The sequence below is a fragment of the Colletotrichum costaricense genome (assembly GCF_030867565.1).
Source record: "Colletotrichum costaricense strain IMI 309622 chromosome Unknown Scaffold_13.1, whole genome shotgun sequence".
NCBI classification, from domain to species: domain Eukaryota; kingdom Fungi; phylum Ascomycota; class Sordariomycetes; order Glomerellales; family Glomerellaceae; genus Colletotrichum; species Colletotrichum costaricense.
In genome coordinates this window covers 1,090,164-1,106,405 of record NW_026848242.1, presented here as the reverse complement: position 1 = coordinate 1,106,405, position 16,242 = coordinate 1,090,164, and the positions used below count along the sequence as shown (strand labels likewise).

Sequence of the window (16,242 nt, the reverse complement as noted above, 5' to 3'; positions counted from 1 at the left end):
GTCTTGTAAGTGTTGCACAGCAAATGACAAATGATTCTTACAAAATTGGGATTCTAGACGCCGCAAACTTTCCAGGCCGTTACTGCGTTGGTCTTGGGAACTTGGGATGACCGCGGTCCACGATCGTCCGGAGGAACGACAACTGAATAGGATCTGTATCCCCGCGCTGTTTACCAATTTGGCATGTTTTTTGGGTAATGCACTTTCTTCCATTCGATATTGCTCCTCTGATTGTTCTTCCTCCACGGGCTGTTGCTTTTAGAGGTTGCCAGCTTGCATTGAATGCTTGGATCTGTTCCCAACATAACTAGAGTTTCCTGGTATTGTAGCACACTGTCTCATTAGCTGTAAAGCTGTATCGTGTGCGTACCGTATCGTGAGATTTACTTTCAATGCCCGATCCTGTCTGGGTCGATCATTTGTATCTGTGCTAGTAGAGCTGGAGAAGCCTACATCATACGGGCTCTCATCTTGGCATGTAGCCTTGTAGGTAGACCGCTACTACTCTTTCAACTTTCACTGCCGGTTTTATTCTCCGTCTTGCTTCAGATAAATGAGTGTCTCGACAGGTTAAGAGTAACATGCCAGTCCTTCCGTCTCACGACGTATTTAACCCAGCTCATGCAACCTTTCCCCGCCATATCACCCTCACATATGCAGGCAGGATCGTGGGGCGGGCAATAGGGAATTGCATGTCAATACAACTAGCCCAATGAAGATGACAAAACGGGATTCTCCGGTTCCTCGACAGAATTCGAGAGCCAATCTATACGTTTGTGGGACTAGTATACGAAATTCAAGGTTGCTGTAACCACATCACACACGCAAACAGAGAATGAAACGCCCAGCCAAGGGGTACTAATCACCCAGTACTTGACGTATTGAAGCATACAAACAGGCCCAGAGTATGGAGTGAGGCCTGGGCCTGGTTTGGGCTGCTACATCTATATCTACTTACTTCCCCGCATTATCTCCCCGAGATCACTCAACTCCACGTAAGATCACCAATGACTAGGCCGGCACACTAGACTAGACATTCTGTCATTGCCGCGTTGTGTTATGTTCCTTGCAGGGCCAAATGACCAGTTAGCCTTAGCTCCTCGAATTTCCTTTTCAACCCGCAATATTCCCTTCCACCCCTGCCCCCCCCCCCTCCTTTTCCCAGCTTCCCGCCCCTTCCATACGGCCGATATATGAATGTGACTAACCTATGTCCCGGGACAGCCCTTGAGATCACCGGGGCTTCACGGGCTTGAAAAATGTACTACAATTTCTTCTATCTGGGCGATGCCGAGGCACGTTGATTTGGTGGTTGTAGAAGAAGAGGTTGAAAGCCGAGAAAGTTTCGTCACTGAACAGCGACAACTACGTCTTTGAAAGCCAAGAGCTTTCCCCAGTTACGAAGAGTGTGGGGTTCAAACATGTTATTGGGCACTCAAGCCGGTCAACAAACGGCACGTAGAAATGTCAAGCTCACAGGACACAGCTTGCCGAGCTCATTCCGGGTCTTACCGCGAGTCTCTGATTCCAAGGGATTCCTGCGGCTTTGGTTTCCACACGTCTCGATTTAGCTCAAAATCCGGGGTATCACCAGGCATTGTAGTAATAAATCAGTATCTGACGCCATCATATGTACATTATCCTCCGCCTCCACCGGAACCATTGGAAAGCACCCCCCCCCCCCCTTTATAGCCCTGTACCAGCACCCGATGTCTTTCCGTTGCCGTTGGCAATTGTGCCTCCGGCGGAGGCAGACGCCGCCGCAGCCGTTCCGTTCTGTCCGACTTTTGGTTCTGACCCCTCAACTTCAATGCCACTAATGAACAGGGCACTCACACCCTCGAGGAGCGCCACGAAGACGCATAACAGACTGGCAATGACAAAGTGGCTAATAGTCGAGCCGATCTCCAGCCAAGAGCCCTCATCCTTGACCACCCAGAAGAAGTATAGAGTGAGGACGTCGCTGATGGCCATTACAACCATGAAGAGAGAGGAGGGCGCCACGCCAAGTCTGACGTTAAGGATCCCGAGGTTCGCCGATATGAGGGCGAACGGAATCATGAGCTTGACGACGAGAAGCGCCCCCTGGGAGAAGGGATCAAAGATGGGAATTAGGCGGTACACGCTGTCCAAGCTGAAGGATGAAACCGACGCTACGTTCCCAGTGCTGAAGAAGGCTGATTGCAGCAAGACGAAGAAGAACAGACATACTCGCGCGTCGGCGAGAGTCAAGGCTCTAAAGCGTGACGTGGACGCATCCTGTGGCTTACTGGCAGTGTCTTTTGAGGAAGAGCGTCGATCTTCCTCAGTGCCCTTGCTAAAGACGAATACGCGATGCTCCAGACCGACCCAGGCAACCAGCAAGGCACTGAAAGCCACATAAAAGACACCTTCGTAGGAGATGGTTAAGATTACGAACGTCGGTGCACAGGTCAAGAACATGGTCATCAGACTGTGCTTGTAGTGGCTGTTGGGCTGCAGACGTTGAGCCAAGGGCATGAGCAGCGAAATAACTGGACAGATGGTTAGCAATGCCACGAAGTTATCCTGCCCTCGAACACTTACCCAGAACAATCCAGCCTACAACTTGATTTCCCCGAGGCAACCCCGCCTTCGCCTGAAGAGAGATAGCGCTGGACCGAGTGACCACGATCGCAAGTAAGATCAAGCCGATCTGCAAGGTCTCTAGTTAGCCTTTGTTGTTTCGTAGCACTTCAACCTGAGCACAATTCCTCACCTGAATACCTGTCAGAGTCCTGGATATGGGCAGAGCTGGCTTCGCCAACAGTCTGTCCTCCCAGATAAGATACGCCAGACCAATGGCGGCCATGACGATTCCACCGGCCACACTACCATGCGTTAAAATGTGAGTCCCAGTATGAATGGCATGTGGCGAACGTACATTAAAGGGATATCCTCTGACTTCATGGCGGGGAGCAACGTAAACACGCTCATGACCAAGCAGGAGAAGAACCAGACGACAGACAGCAGAGAGTTCAACTGAAGGAATCTCAGGCCATACGTCATTGGCCAGAAAGCCGCGAGAACGTAGATCACGGTGAGAACCTCGCGATGAATGTATCCCAGAGCCTGTGTACCTGGATTAGTAGTGTCCACCGGTCGAAGCAAAGATTCATCTTACCAAAGACACGATAATGCCGATGTAAGCCACGAGGTTCAGCAGGAACGAAAAAATACTCGCTCCAGTCTTGATGTGCCCAAAGAGAACCTTTCGGCCCTCGATAAGAGAGCTACGTCTAGCCCAGACTTCCTCCCAGAAGACGACGGGAAAGAAACCATAGGCATAATATGTGACCGGGGACTTGGAAATGATGAAGGATGCGTACAACGCTGCAAGGACGGAGCTGAAAGCCGTCGTGCCAAGAGTCGTACGTGAAGGAAGCTGGCTGCCACGCAGAACATGCAGATCAACGACAATCGTCAGCGCGAACGCCATCCAACCAAGGTATCCGATTGTGATCAGCGTGCGGAGGAACAGCCAATCGTAAGTCTGGAGGTATCTCAAGCCCTCCAGGGCGATCTTCATAAGAGCTGCAGACTCCTCAATGGCCTCTTCGTAGTTGCCAGCGTCGACCAAACGTTGGATAGCGGCCACTCGGCGCTCAGGGGCCAAACCTGCATCACTCAAGGGCTGGAATGGTCGGTAGCGGACCTCCGTGGCCTTCTTTTGTTCTTCCTTGACCCTGTACATCTCCAAAATCTCGCGAGCGTTGATGAGTGCTGCCTGAGCCTTCTCCTCGATACTCGATGAGACGTAGGACAAGGGTAGCTCACCAACGGAGTTGGCAGGGAACTCCACACCGATCAAATATGCCATCAGAGCAGCAATATCAGCTTGCGCCACGTCGTGTCTCTTGATCTCATCAAGATGCCAGTCAGAAGAGTACTCGTCGTGCCCAGGAGCAACAGAATCGGAGGAAAGCACCGGCGGGGCAATGCCAGATCCCCAGGTGATCAAGGGGGTGCGAGTATTATTAGGATGGCCATCGCCGTGGCTGCCCCAGTCACTCATGCCATGGTCGGCAGTGAAGACGAAAGCGGTCCGGTCATCGGCGTAGAAGTTCCCGATCATTTCTGTAATTTCCTTGACACCTTGGTCCACAACTTTGATATTATGCAAGTATTCCTTCGAGTAGGGACGGTACGAGTGTCCATTGGTATCCAGGCCGAGCAGATGGAGGAAAAAGACGACTTTGTCTTGGCGCAAAGCGGCATCAAGAGTGTCGTTCTTGGCTGCATCGGCGAAAAGCTCCTTGACGTGGTCAAAGACCCAGAAGTCCAATTGCAACGCATCTTGGCTGAAATCCTCAAACTCGTGTCCGTATGTGTAGGAATCGACGCGGCCGGGGACGGCGCCCTGTTCGAACATTGGCAAAATATCGGGGGATCCCCAACTCCAGGTATGACGGCTTCGGTTGAAGACGCTGTCGAAGTTTACGGGGTTGAGCTTCCAGCCAGTCGCCACGGCCGAGACATCTTCATAAAGACCGGCGATGAGCGCAACATGGCCAGGGCGAGATTCAGTCGGCACGCGCGTGTGTGACACTCCAAAGGTGCCATGTTCAAGAACGCGGGATCGTAGGAAAGGGGCGAGGGGTCGCGGGGTTAAGTCATCCTCAGATTCGGGGTAGGGGTCGGGAAAGGACTGGAAAGCCTTGTCTGCTCGTAAACCGTCACCTGGAAGAGAATGTTAGCATCCTGCACCAGCTACTCCATGGTATTTGAGAAGGTGGGCGAGCTCATACCCACGAAAAGAACCAGACGGTCTGCAGGGGCTTTGGAGTTTTCGGGTCGTTCGATTTGAACAAGCTTCATGCCCGAAACAATAGGACTGACGAAGTAAATGTCAAAAATCGAATATATATAGACGAGGTGAAAGATGACAGCGACGGCTAGAAAGCCGGCGCGCGAGGAGACTGCCATCACAGACGAAGGGGTGATGAAGCAACGTCTTCTCTTTGGTGGGTTGTGTCTCTTGCGATGTCTGTCTTCTCCTGTGGGCTTAAAGGAGTGGGAGTAGCTCAATCGACGATGATCTGGGGTATGGCACGCCCAGAGTGGGTAATAGGCGAGTGAATCCACTCGCTCAGCGCCAGAGTCGATTGGTCTCGTGGATGACGGATCAAAAGAATGAAGGGGAAATGTTCGAGAGCTCTACGAAAGAGAGGGAAAGCGCAGTCATTTCACGGCTCGCGCATTGCTCCTATAAGGAATGATATAATACAATGATGTTGATGCGCAACGCTGGACTTTATTCATAGAAAATGGGAACCCAGCCGTCCCGTCTAGCTCAATGTATGTAATCGCTTTCCACTCCAGGGTTGACAGTCGTCCCGCTTGTTGCATCGACGCGGAAATTATTGGTTTTCGCGACACGTCTCCCACCCCCGAACTAACGACGTGTAGGGATGACGGACCCACATTGACATCGGTAGCCCCATGCCGTGGAGCGGGAACGGCTGTGTGCATGTAGCGGGGCTTTTACAGCTTCCATCCTGGATACAACACTGCGAGGTTCCTTAGCTTAGCCCAGGGGCAGTGTATGCGACTTTAAAGACACCTTACTAATTATTGCCTGCCTGGTAGTAGCAGCATAACACGATTGGAAGTGCCTGGTCTTACCCACGTGTCTACATCATTGTCAAAACCATGGCTAGACACAGATGTATTCAGACATGTATGCAATTTGAAGAATTCCTGTTATTCACCCCCTCTATTGAGCATTGCAACTTTCCGTATTGCTAAGAGCGGATTTCACATGACCATTGAGGTGTAATTTGCTACTGGGACATCAAGGTATGCACCCTCTTACAGGCCAGTCAACTGGTAACTACCAAGCTGCTTTCCTTGAGAACCTCTTTGGATAAGGTACGGAAACCCTGCTGGGAAATCACAAGAACAGCTCTTGGCTTTTGATGTTCCATATTCATAAGCCGGCAAGGAAACAACAAACTCCGCGAATCGGGGCTGGACCAGTTGATTGACACACTGAGCTATTCCGCCTCGGCCTCAATGTATCCGCCAAAGCCAAAATTCTCAGCAGATTTGGGCGGCAATTGAACGTCCCGAAATCACACGCGAGAAATCAACACCGTCTCTAAGGGGTATAATATCGAACAACTTCAAAGGCTTCCCGCCCACCCGTCTCATCTAGCTTCTGACCACCAGAACAGTCCTTACATCAGGCCCATTAGTCCAGCCGCTCCGTCAGAGACTTGATGACACGCGCGTAAAACTTTGCCGCATGTGGCCGAGGGAATTCGATCTCTTCAACAAGGAAGTCAGGCAGCATGTCGATGAGTTCGCGATCTCTGTTAGAGTCCAATTGTGGCTTGTACGTGAAATGAGCCTCCTCGTAATTCTCGCCGGAGCTCTCGTTCTCAACTTCAAGTTTGAAGTGAAGGGCTGCGGAAGTCAATATGATGAGATAACTGTTGGTAAAGACGATGACTTACTTCCGTTTCTCCCCGTTTGTATGCAATCAAAGACCTGGCCCGCCGAGTCACGTTTGGTGACTCTGACAATCAAGCCGGTTAAATCCCCATAAAGATCCTCTTTCAATTGTCCCGTTTGCACAACATCCGCGCTAGCGATGGCTCTGGCAGCTGCGCTTGAACCCTTGACGGCGCTCCCAGGTATGACCTTGGCACTAGCTGCAGCTTCAGCAGACCTGCTCGCGGCTAGGCGCGTCGTCAGGGTCTTGATTTCCTGCTTTGCGTCGGCTAGGGAAGTCGTCAGAGCTGACACCTTTGCCTCCATTTCTTCCAGTTGCTTTTTGCGTTGTTGCCCTTCTTTGGCCAAGCTACGTTGCTCTGCAAGGTCGGCCTTGAGATGCGCAATGAGTTCGTTCGCAGCTTCATCCTATTAGCAATGTGCTACCCCTACAATTGGCATTTGGTACTCACTTTTGGCTCTTTCTTCACTCTCCTTTTTGAGATTATCAAAGTTGCGTTCTGCCGCCTTGACCCCAATGTCCCGAAGATCGCGATATTTCGCTTCCAGGTTATCGTACTTTCTGATTGTGTCGCCCAAGCGCCTCCGGATTTGCACATCACTAGCATCCAAGTCTGGATTACCGCTTGTCCGATTAAGGCGATGCGTTGACGGCTTTGGCACCGGTAGCTCATCGAATTGGTCATCACCTTCCGTATCGACGTCCATATCATCTTGAGCCTGCGTCTCTGGAATTTCAGATTCATCACTCCGGGTGGCCTTTGCTCCTGCACCACGCCCTCGCTTAGTCGACTTTGCGGTATCCTTCGTAGTAGAATTCGGCACTCCTTTCGGTGTGTCGGTAGTCGTCGCTATCGTAGCTGCTGCCTTCGGTCGCCCTCTCGTCTTCGCTGTAGTCGCCTTCACCGCCGGAGCAGTGTCCTCTTCTGATTCGGCCATACTGTCGACATTCGACGCATTATTCACCTCGTCCTCGTCCTCAACATCCTCCTCTTGGATCTCGACCTTCTCGGCAGCCTTACGGCCTCGCTTCGAAACCTTGCCGCTCGCCTTGCTCGACATGTCGTTGATGGCCTCTTCTCCAGCTTTGCTAATCGCCGCTGCAAGTTTCCCAGCCGCGCGACCCTTTGTAGCCTTCTGGGCAGGCTTTGCGACTTTGTTGGCAGCTGGTGGCCTGCCCCTGGCCTTCTTCGCCGGCGACATCTTAATTGGGTTCGAGGTAATGATCTTAGCGCTGGGAGAGGAGGTCGTCAAAATCTGTGTTCCAGTCTGATTCAGATAAAAGCGCAGTACGCGATATTTACACCACTAGTTGGATCGGAGGCTGATGCAAATAGGCAGGGTGTACCGGCGCAGCACAAACGCCGCCAGGATAGCCAACGCGCCCGAGAGAAACGTTTCGTGTCGCGCGGGAGGGTTCGTGGACTATCGGCTCGGAGGAAGTGGGCGTGTATTGAGAATATCGAATAACATTGGTTTTGCACTTAGACTGAGGTGATCGATGTCAGACGGATGCGTTGGTCATGATAGCAGGGTCAAAATACCAAGGTTGTAGCTGAGGGGCAAGCGCAAGTGAGGAACTACAACTTGCGATAAAAAAGTAAACAAAGCCGCGGTGCGACAGCCACCGAATTGGTACCTCACCTTCGGTGCTCCTAGGCGACCTTAGGCGGGCCGCGGCAAGGTGCTCAACTCACCTAGGGGGACATGCTTATCCCGGTACCTGACCACCACCTTTCCCAAGGTAGGTACCTAAGGTAGGTACATATCTTACCTTAGGTACCTAGCTTATCGGCTTATCTAGGAAGGCTAAGGTGGGTAAGGTGAGGTAGGTAAGGTACCTTACCTTAGGTAAGAGTCAAGACACCTCAGTGCAATTTTGCATGTGGCGGTGCGCTCTCCAGCGGAGCACGAAATGTGGCTTGAAAATTTACTGGCTACCCTTGTGAACCGCGGGTGGCGTTGTCGGCTCGATTCAATTCTCTGGGGCGTTGGACACGTCTATTTCGTTGCCGGCTATAATACTCTATCCCGTCACTTGGACACGCTCTTGCCGAACCACCGAGAGTGAGAAAGGATCTCCTCCCGCTCACGATTCCGACGATACTTGCCTTAGAACACATTCCAACAAGCGTCAATAAACCACCGAGAGTTATCAAGCTAGTCCGTTTCGATCGTACCGTGTCGGCCCTCTGCCGCAACGCCAACACTGATGACGGGCGACCTTGACCGTTGGCTGGGTTCCGTCGGAAAGCTTCTCGGCATGGGTGACCGAAAGAAGGGCCTGGGCGATTTCGCTCTGGACTTGCTGTTGGTTGCTGGTATGGTGGGTAGACAGCTTCATCAGAAGCACATGTTTGGTTCCGAATGTTAACCGCACTCTAGATGGCAACCGGCGTTTACCTCGCAAGAAACTTCCTTTCTTCCCTCACGAATACCCTCGCCGACCCCGATCGAGAGAAACACGAGCAAGCACGGCTACAGGCCAAGGCTCATCTAGAGCGCTTGCGCAAAGGCAAGAATGTAGGGAAACCTGGCGAAGAACCATCAGATGACGGCAGCGTCTCTCGTCGCGGACCAAAGCCGGAAGAGTTGGTGTTGAATGAATATGAGAACCTCATTGCACTTGAGATGGTGGCTCCGGAGGATATCCCAATCGGCTTCGCTGGTAAGTGCTCTACTGATCTGGTGAATCAGCACCAGGGATATTGCTAACGGCGTATGATAGACATCGGTGGCTTGGAGGACATTATTGATGAACTCAAGGAATCCGTCATTTACCCGTTGACTATGCCGCACTTGTATTCCCACGCGGCGCCACTGCTATCTGCACCCTCTGGTGTGCTGCTTTATGGCCCTCCAGGGTGCGGTAAAACTATGCTGGCTAAGGCAGTCGCCCACGAGAGCGGTGCTTCCTTCATCAACCTCCATATTTCGACAGTGACAGAGAAATGGTACGGTGACTCGAACAAGCTGGTCCGAGCTGTGTTTTCGTTGGCTCGCAAAATGCAGCCCGCCATCATCTTCATTGATGAGATCGACGCGGTCTTGGGCACAAGAAGGAGCGGCGAGCACGAGGCCAGCGGAATGGTCAAGGCTGAGTAAGTTCTGAATCAGAAATTTTATCGTTTCCTGTCACTGATAATTCAGGTTCATGACCCTGTGGGATGGATTGACGTCGTCAAATTCTTCAGGCATGCCAGCAAGGATCGTCGTTCTCGGTGCCACCAACAGAATACACGACATCGATGAGGCTATTCTCAGGCGAATGCCCAAGAAATTCCCGGTGTCTCTTCCTGGCAAGGAGCAGCGACAACGGATCTTGCAGCTCATTCTGAAGGATACAAAGACAGACCCCGAGTTCAGTGTGGAGTACATTACCAAAGTCACAGCTGGCATGTCAGGCAGCGATATCAAAGAAGCATGCCGTGATGCTGCTATGGCACCGGTCCGTGAATACATGCGAGAGCATCGGGCGAGCGGGAACTCCATGTCGAGCATCACACCAGAGAACTTCAGAGGTATCCGTACAGAGGATTTCTTTGGTCGCAAGGGTGGAGGTCAAATCTTGATGGATAACCATGCAAAACACTCCAAGGCGTCGAGGTCATCGGCAGATGAGTACGAAGATATTGTCGAAGAGCTGGGTTGATTTGGCCAGAAACTTGGATTGTATGAAAGGAAATGAAAGACGCGGCAGAGGTCTGCTCTGAAAGGGTAGTGCTCTTTTACTCGATATGTCGGGAACAACCATACAACATGATTGCCTACAAGTGGGCAACTTACGCAAACCATGCTAGAATGAGACGATTGTACAAAGAAATGTACCGATACAAGTAGGAAACGAATACTGAAATACCATCATTTTACGTGAGAGAACTTGCCAATTTTAAGCGTTGGTCGCCCTACCAGCAGCGGCTTAGGTTCCCTATTTCGTAAACCAAGGCTGCAACGACTTTTGATTTGAATTGTCCATTGCCTCAGTATTGTTGAGAAGACGCCATAGCCCTAAGGTGAGAACTAGGCCAGGCACACAGGTGTGCCACATCAGAGCAAATTCAGGTACAGACGGCAGTCAGATGTGTCAAGCATGTTGCGCCGACGTTGGTTTGTTACCATCCAGGCGCGCCAGCGCAGTGTGCCAATTCAACGCCGCGCCTTTTCCCCAGCCAACATTCCACTCGGACCACTACCGTGTCACCCCCGCCGTTTCCAGGGTTCATGCCGCCCCGCCATCGCCGACTTTCGGGGCACGCTGTGCACACCGACAAATCACGTCATCGGCAAGGGCCCACACCTTGGGTCGCCCAGTGCTGTTGGAGTCACACGCTCCGTCCCCCAAAAGCCCGCCGTCGGCCCTCACTTAACGTCCCTGTAAAACTTCTCCTGTACACACCTGCAAGCTCCTATCAGCTCTCTCAACCTTCTCGTCAATTGCCTCTGCTTTTCAATCGAGTACGCCGGTGCTGCGTTTGGACAATTGATTTGCTGAGCAATTCAGTCTGTCCGCGGCGACAAGTCTGGCTCTTAAAGGAGACCAGCGGTAGTACTGTACTCGATCCCGAACGCCTCCCGGACCTTCCTATCCTTCCTTCGTCCTATCGTCCCTCTCGACCATCAAGTGCGACGACATACAGGCATCGACTGGCCAAGATCCATTTGTCGAATCGCTCAATCCAAGAAAAACTCGTTCAATTGCCGCTGTCAACCAGATCAGCCGGCAGCTCCTTGATACTAGTGCTACCCCGCCATTGCTACATACGCTTTGTCTCACTATGTCTACACCGCCTAACAACGGAGCGGCATCTAAGTCCAGCGACCCCCTCAAACGGGTGGACCTTGACGGACACGATCTTCCTCCTTCTCCCGCGCCGTCTAGTCCTCGCAACGGTCGTCGTCGCTATGCCCTCGCCACGGAGCTGGTCTACACTGACAGCAACGACCAGTATGGCGCATCCAGCATCCCCATCTACCAGTCCGCCACCTTCAAGCAGACCAGTGCCACTGGTGGTGGGGAGTACGACTACACCAGGTCCGGCAACCCGACTCGCACTCATCTTGAGCGCCACCTGGCCAAGATCATGAATGCCACGAGGGCTCTGGCTGTCGGCTCCGGCATGGGTGCTTTGGATGTCATTTCCCGCTTGTTGCGCCCCGGCGATGAGGTGATCACCGGCGATGACTTGTACGGAGGCACTAACCGCCTTCTCACTTACTTGGCTTCCAACCAGGGTATTGTTGTTCACCATGTGGACACTACCAATGTGGAGAACATTCGTCCTGTCATCTCTGAAAAGACGGCCATGGTTCTGCTGGAGACCCCGACGAACCCTCTTATCAAGGTCGTCGACATCCCCTCCATTGCTAAGCTTGTTCACGAGGCCAACGATAAGGCTTTGGTTGTCGTGGACAACACCATGCTCTCGCCAATGCTCCTGAACCCCCTGGATATTGGTGCAGACATCGTCTACGAGTCCGGAACAAAGTATTTGTCTGGACACCACGACATCATGGCTGGTGTAATTGGTGTCAACGATACCGAGATTGGCAACAAGCTGTACTTCACCATCAACTCCACTGGGTGCGGCCTGTCGCCTAATGACTCTTTCTTGCTTATGAGAGGCATCAAGACACTTGCTATCCGCATGGAGAAGCAGCAGGCCAACGCTCAGCAGATTGCTGAGTTCCTTGAGTCCCATGGTTTCAAGGTCCGATACCCGGGACTCAAGTCGCACCCCCAATACGACCTGCACTGGTCTATGGCACGAGGTGCAGGTGCTGTTTTGTCGTTCGAGACCGGCGACGCGGCGCTTTCGGAGAGAATCGTCGAAGCCGCTAAGCTGTATAGTATCAGCGTTAGCTTCGGCTGTGTAAACAGCCTTATCAGTATGCCCTGCCAGATGAGCCACGCCAGCATCGACGCCAAGACCCGGAAGGAGAGGCAGATGCCGGAAGACCTCATTCGCTTGTGCGTGGGCATCGAGGACGCAACGGACTTGATTGAAGACCTCTCGCGAGCTGTAAGTGCTGTCAACTAGATTCGCCCCTAAGGCACCAATACTGACTTCTGTCGTAGCTTGTTCAGGCCGGTGCGGTCAACGTGACCTTGGACGGGTTTCACGCGACTGAGGCTGTCCAGCAGGCTTGAAGGACTCCTTGTAGAGGCTGGAGCTTGAGTACCTAGGCCTGGGTTGATTGGGTCAAAGAGAAGTCAACCGCACGCGTAGTGAGTGAGTGGAAGAAAATCCACCTTCGGAACACAGCGGCGTTGGGGCTTGGTACGCTCGATATGCGTTGGAAAATCAAAAAAGAAAAGGGGGGCAACGAAAAGCGTGAATAGCTTAGAGAATTCGACTACTTCTTGTCGACCTGACCTACCCGGAAACGGAATCGTTCCTTTGCCGCACCTTGTATGTTTCGCAAGTTTTGACAGCGAATGCGTCCATCTGACCAGATGAGGCGTTGCGGTTTCTGACTCCTTTAAATGTGCTCATGGCGCTGGAAGTAAACAGACCAGCATCATACCAACGGATCATGTATAAAGTAACGGAGTAGTACAATGCCATTCAACTAACTATTCACTATTGCCTCTTAAACTATGCAACCCAAAATCGTTCCGCTCTGACAAGACTGAGAAACTACACAATGCTATTTGTACAGATATCTAGGAAAAGTCGAAGCGGTCTGGGAGGACGACTGGAGCTACCAGCGTCCAAGCATACATGGCGTAGCAAACCCAAGCGCTTACAATCTTCACCCAGCTGGCCCAGTACGACCGGCCGACAGGAGCAAAGTTGCCATCGGCATTTTGGTCGTCGTAGCTCTGGGTTAGCAACGTCGCGATCCACGCCGTGGCTAAGAAGAAGATGATGTGGAAGACGGTATAGCTGTACTGCGTCTGTGAGCGCTCATCGTCACCGTGGACACGACTGCCGCCAGCCTCGCTCTCGTCGTCGGACAAGAGAGCGTCCGCCGGTAAGCTTCCCTCCTCAACGGCACGACGTAATGCCTCCGCCCGCATCTGTTTTTGGGCGCTGGGCTGGTGAGTGACGAGATCGTGCTCATCTTCCTCTGGGAGACGGATGCCGCCGGAAGAACCAAGTCCAAGGCTCTGAGTCGCCGCCCGTGTCGTAGTGTACGCAATTGTGAGCATGGTGACGACGGCGCCAATCACAATGGATGTGGTGCGAGTTCCCTGAGCGCGAATCAGGGGGTTGCATTGCTTGTCATCGGGTTCCATCGAAACAGCGGACATGGTAAGGTAGGTGCAGTATACGGCGACCATGGCACCCTGAGCAAGACCAGCCTTGGGGTTGTATTCCTGAATGGTGGGATGGACCGAGATGAAAGAAATTCCAATCCACAGCAGGAGGTTGATCGTAATCGCTGCTTGGTTCATGGAGCAACCGGATCCGGCGAAGAAGATGTACTGGACGATGGTCATGGCGAGTGAAGCAAGATACATGCCCAATGTAGAGCCGATGAGAACTGTCCGCCAAACCTTGGAGTCGGTTTCCTCAATCTGCTCAAGACAATACTCAGCCCAGTTATGGGCGAGATCAACAAGCAAGATAAGGCCGAGGATGAGGAACAACATGCCGCCGAATCGGGCAATATAGGCGCCGTAGAACTGGAAGAATTCGTCGGGAATCAGGAAGGAGAGGACGATGAAGGCAAGCCACACAATGACTTTGGGTCCCCAGTAGCCATTCTGAATAGCGGCGCGAGGGTTCTTGGAAGATGTTACACCGAACAGAAGCCCGGCGAGTATGAGATGGAAGAGACCGAGAGCGAAGTTGAAGCGGTGGACCGCCATCCACCCGTAGCATTGGCCGTTGGGACAGTCGATTTTGACGTAGTCGAGCATAAGGTGTTCCAGCTTCTTGATAGCCCACGGGGTGAGCATGATCCACGACAGGATCGAGTTGACGAGAAGCATGACTGCGTAGCCGATACGGGTGGCGACACTACAATGAAGTCAGTACCGAGAGTGGTGTGTTCACGGGGTGGAGGAAGAATTACCTGTTGCCGCACTTCCCACAGGCGCTGCAGACTGCAGAGCAAGTTGCCGCACCGCAGCAACTGGCAGCGAAGCCGATGAGCTGTAAAGTATTAGCTTGTGAAGTGAAGATAGGCTCTACAAGCCGTAGAGAAAGGAATGGGAGGGGACTCGTCGTACCGTGCCCATGCTCGGCACCGCCATCAGCGGCAACGAAAGCAAAGCACCCATGGCGCCGGTTTCCTACGGTATGTACTATCGATCTAAAGGGTACAAACGTCGGTTCGGCGAGGGTCGCGCTGGAAAGATGGAGGTGTCGCGTCGTTGATGTCTTTGCGAGATGCCTTACGTCGGCGCGGCGCAGTATGGATTAGGTAGAGAGGTCGCTTGGAGGCCGGACCTACGTACCTTTGGTAGCGAGCCACAAAGGGTGGGTCCATCTGTGGAGGCTGGGATACACGTGAGATTACGTAGTCTCTACTGTGGCTCCCCACCCGGATCCGAACCCCGGATTCCAAAACTCTCCGCCGAAGTCGGCCATCCACTATCGGCAATTCTGCACCGATTCCCGACATCTTTCGTCTACCTGGCACCGAGTGAAGTGAAGCTACTTACACCTGCCTTTCCTGCTCAACCTCAGTTACCTTATCGCGACGATCCCGACGCGGACATCTGAGAAGCCGCTGGCTAGCCCTACCATATCACCCATTATTCGCTATCCAAGCAGCCTCAAATGCAAGCTTCTCGTTTGGAAACCAGCCCGCACATCGTTCAAATCAATGATTTGCTGCCTCAACCAGAAACTATCTCGTCTTACCCAGTACACTTGCGTACCTAAATTTTACCTTTGATTTGCGATCCGGATCTTCCCCAGACTGAACCGCTTACTATATCCACCCGAGTGTACCATGGCCCCTAGAACGAGGACAATATTCCCAAACAGTAAGAAGACAACACTGTGAAGCTGCAGATGGCCTGTCGCAAGGGGAGCGGGGTTGCTACATACATTCGACGTGGTCGTGCTGTATTGCGTGCGACAATCCCCATCGGTGGAGTCCACACTTAATGTCTGATTCGTTGTATATGGTGCAAGTCAGTGTTGCGCAACCCGAAAATCATCCATCTTGTCCCAGTCATACTACCCACACATCAAAACGTCCTACGTGGAATGGACCTAGCTGTACTTGGCTTTGAGAACTTCGACAGCCGAAATGGCAACTAGACTCTCTATTCACTTGCTGGTTCCGAACCGACCTCGTGGATTTACCTGCAGTGGCCTCACTACTCCAGGTCTCAGGCCGGTGGAGGGCGAAGTGATACTCACCAGAACTGTATTCTCTACTAGCGTAGCGTCTATGATGTCTTACAAAAAGATCAAGTGACTGAGCGTTCCCCATGTGTCGCGCGAACTATTTCAGCGCCGAGGAAGAACAGGCGACCATGTTCGGCTGACTTATTCAAAATTGCCGACATTGACACAAAATCCGCTGAGACAATCAGCCCAACTGACCAGGCACACACACATAGGTAATATACTGTTGATTCAAGCAGGCAGGCATGATGAAGGGCGGCGGCGCATGGGTTTCCATATTCCAGCCGCGCAGTTGACACATGCACGCGCCACCACCCTTCCCTGCCGCGCCTGAAAGGAAGTTAGGGAAACAGAAACGCAGCGCACTCGTGGCACTCCAGCGGCAGGCCAAGATGCCGAGGAGGACAGAAGTACCGGGTACGAGACCCTTTACGTAGCCAATATGTAATACGCACAG

At 52.5% G+C, this 16,242-nt stretch overlaps 5 protein-coding genes across 5 annotated transcripts; 2 read left to right on the top strand and 3 right to left on the bottom strand.

Annotated features, from left to right (window-relative positions):
• Window positions 1-1,686: 1,686 nt before the first annotated feature.
• Window positions 1,687-4,944, bottom strand: CCOS01_11778 (phosphatidylinositolglycan class N; the record flags this gene model as incomplete). The annotated part of the gene is made up of 6 exons (XM_060459929.1): window positions 1,687-2,513; window positions 2,566-2,674; window positions 2,738-2,849; window positions 2,903-3,090; window positions 3,143-4,698; window positions 4,767-4,944. The coding sequence occupies 6 exons, from the start codon at window positions 4,942-4,944 to the stop codon at window positions 1,687-1,689; spliced, it is 2,970 nt and encodes a 989-aa protein (XP_060309760.1).
• A 1,267-nt stretch (window positions 4,945-6,211) lies between these two features.
• CCOS01_11777 (chromosome segregation protein) lies at window positions 6,212-7,782 on the bottom strand (the record flags this gene model as incomplete). The annotated part of the gene is made up of 3 exons (XM_060459928.1): window positions 6,212-6,426; window positions 6,477-6,875; window positions 6,927-7,782. Coding segments are annotated over 3 exons (1,470 nt in total), but the record flags the coding sequence as incomplete, so codon positions are not given.
• A 904-nt stretch (window positions 7,783-8,686) lies between these two features.
• CCOS01_11776 (ATPase) lies at window positions 8,687-10,126 on the top strand (the record flags this gene model as incomplete). The annotated part of the gene is made up of 4 exons (XM_060459927.1): window positions 8,687-8,800; window positions 8,860-9,142; window positions 9,203-9,575; window positions 9,625-10,126. The coding sequence occupies 4 exons, from the start codon at window positions 8,687-8,689 to the stop codon at window positions 10,124-10,126; spliced, it is 1,272 nt and encodes a 423-aa protein (XP_060309758.1).
• Window positions 10,127-11,249: 1,123 nt separating this feature from the next.
• CCOS01_11775 (cystathionine beta-lyase) lies at window positions 11,250-12,622 on the top strand (the record flags this gene model as incomplete). Its single annotated transcript, XM_060459926.1, has 2 exons — window positions 11,250-12,494; window positions 12,551-12,622. The coding sequence occupies 2 exons, from the start codon at window positions 11,250-11,252 to the stop codon at window positions 12,620-12,622; spliced, it is 1,317 nt and encodes a 438-aa protein (XP_060309757.1).
• A 516-nt stretch (window positions 12,623-13,138) lies between these two features.
• Window positions 13,139-14,704, bottom strand: CCOS01_11774 (serine incorporator; the record flags this gene model as incomplete). Its single annotated transcript, XM_060459925.1, has 3 exons — window positions 13,139-14,441; window positions 14,497-14,576; window positions 14,654-14,704. The coding sequence occupies 3 exons, from the start codon at window positions 14,702-14,704 to the stop codon at window positions 13,139-13,141; spliced, it is 1,434 nt and encodes a 477-aa protein (XP_060309756.1).
• Between the last annotated feature and the right edge of the window lie 1,538 nt (window positions 14,705-16,242).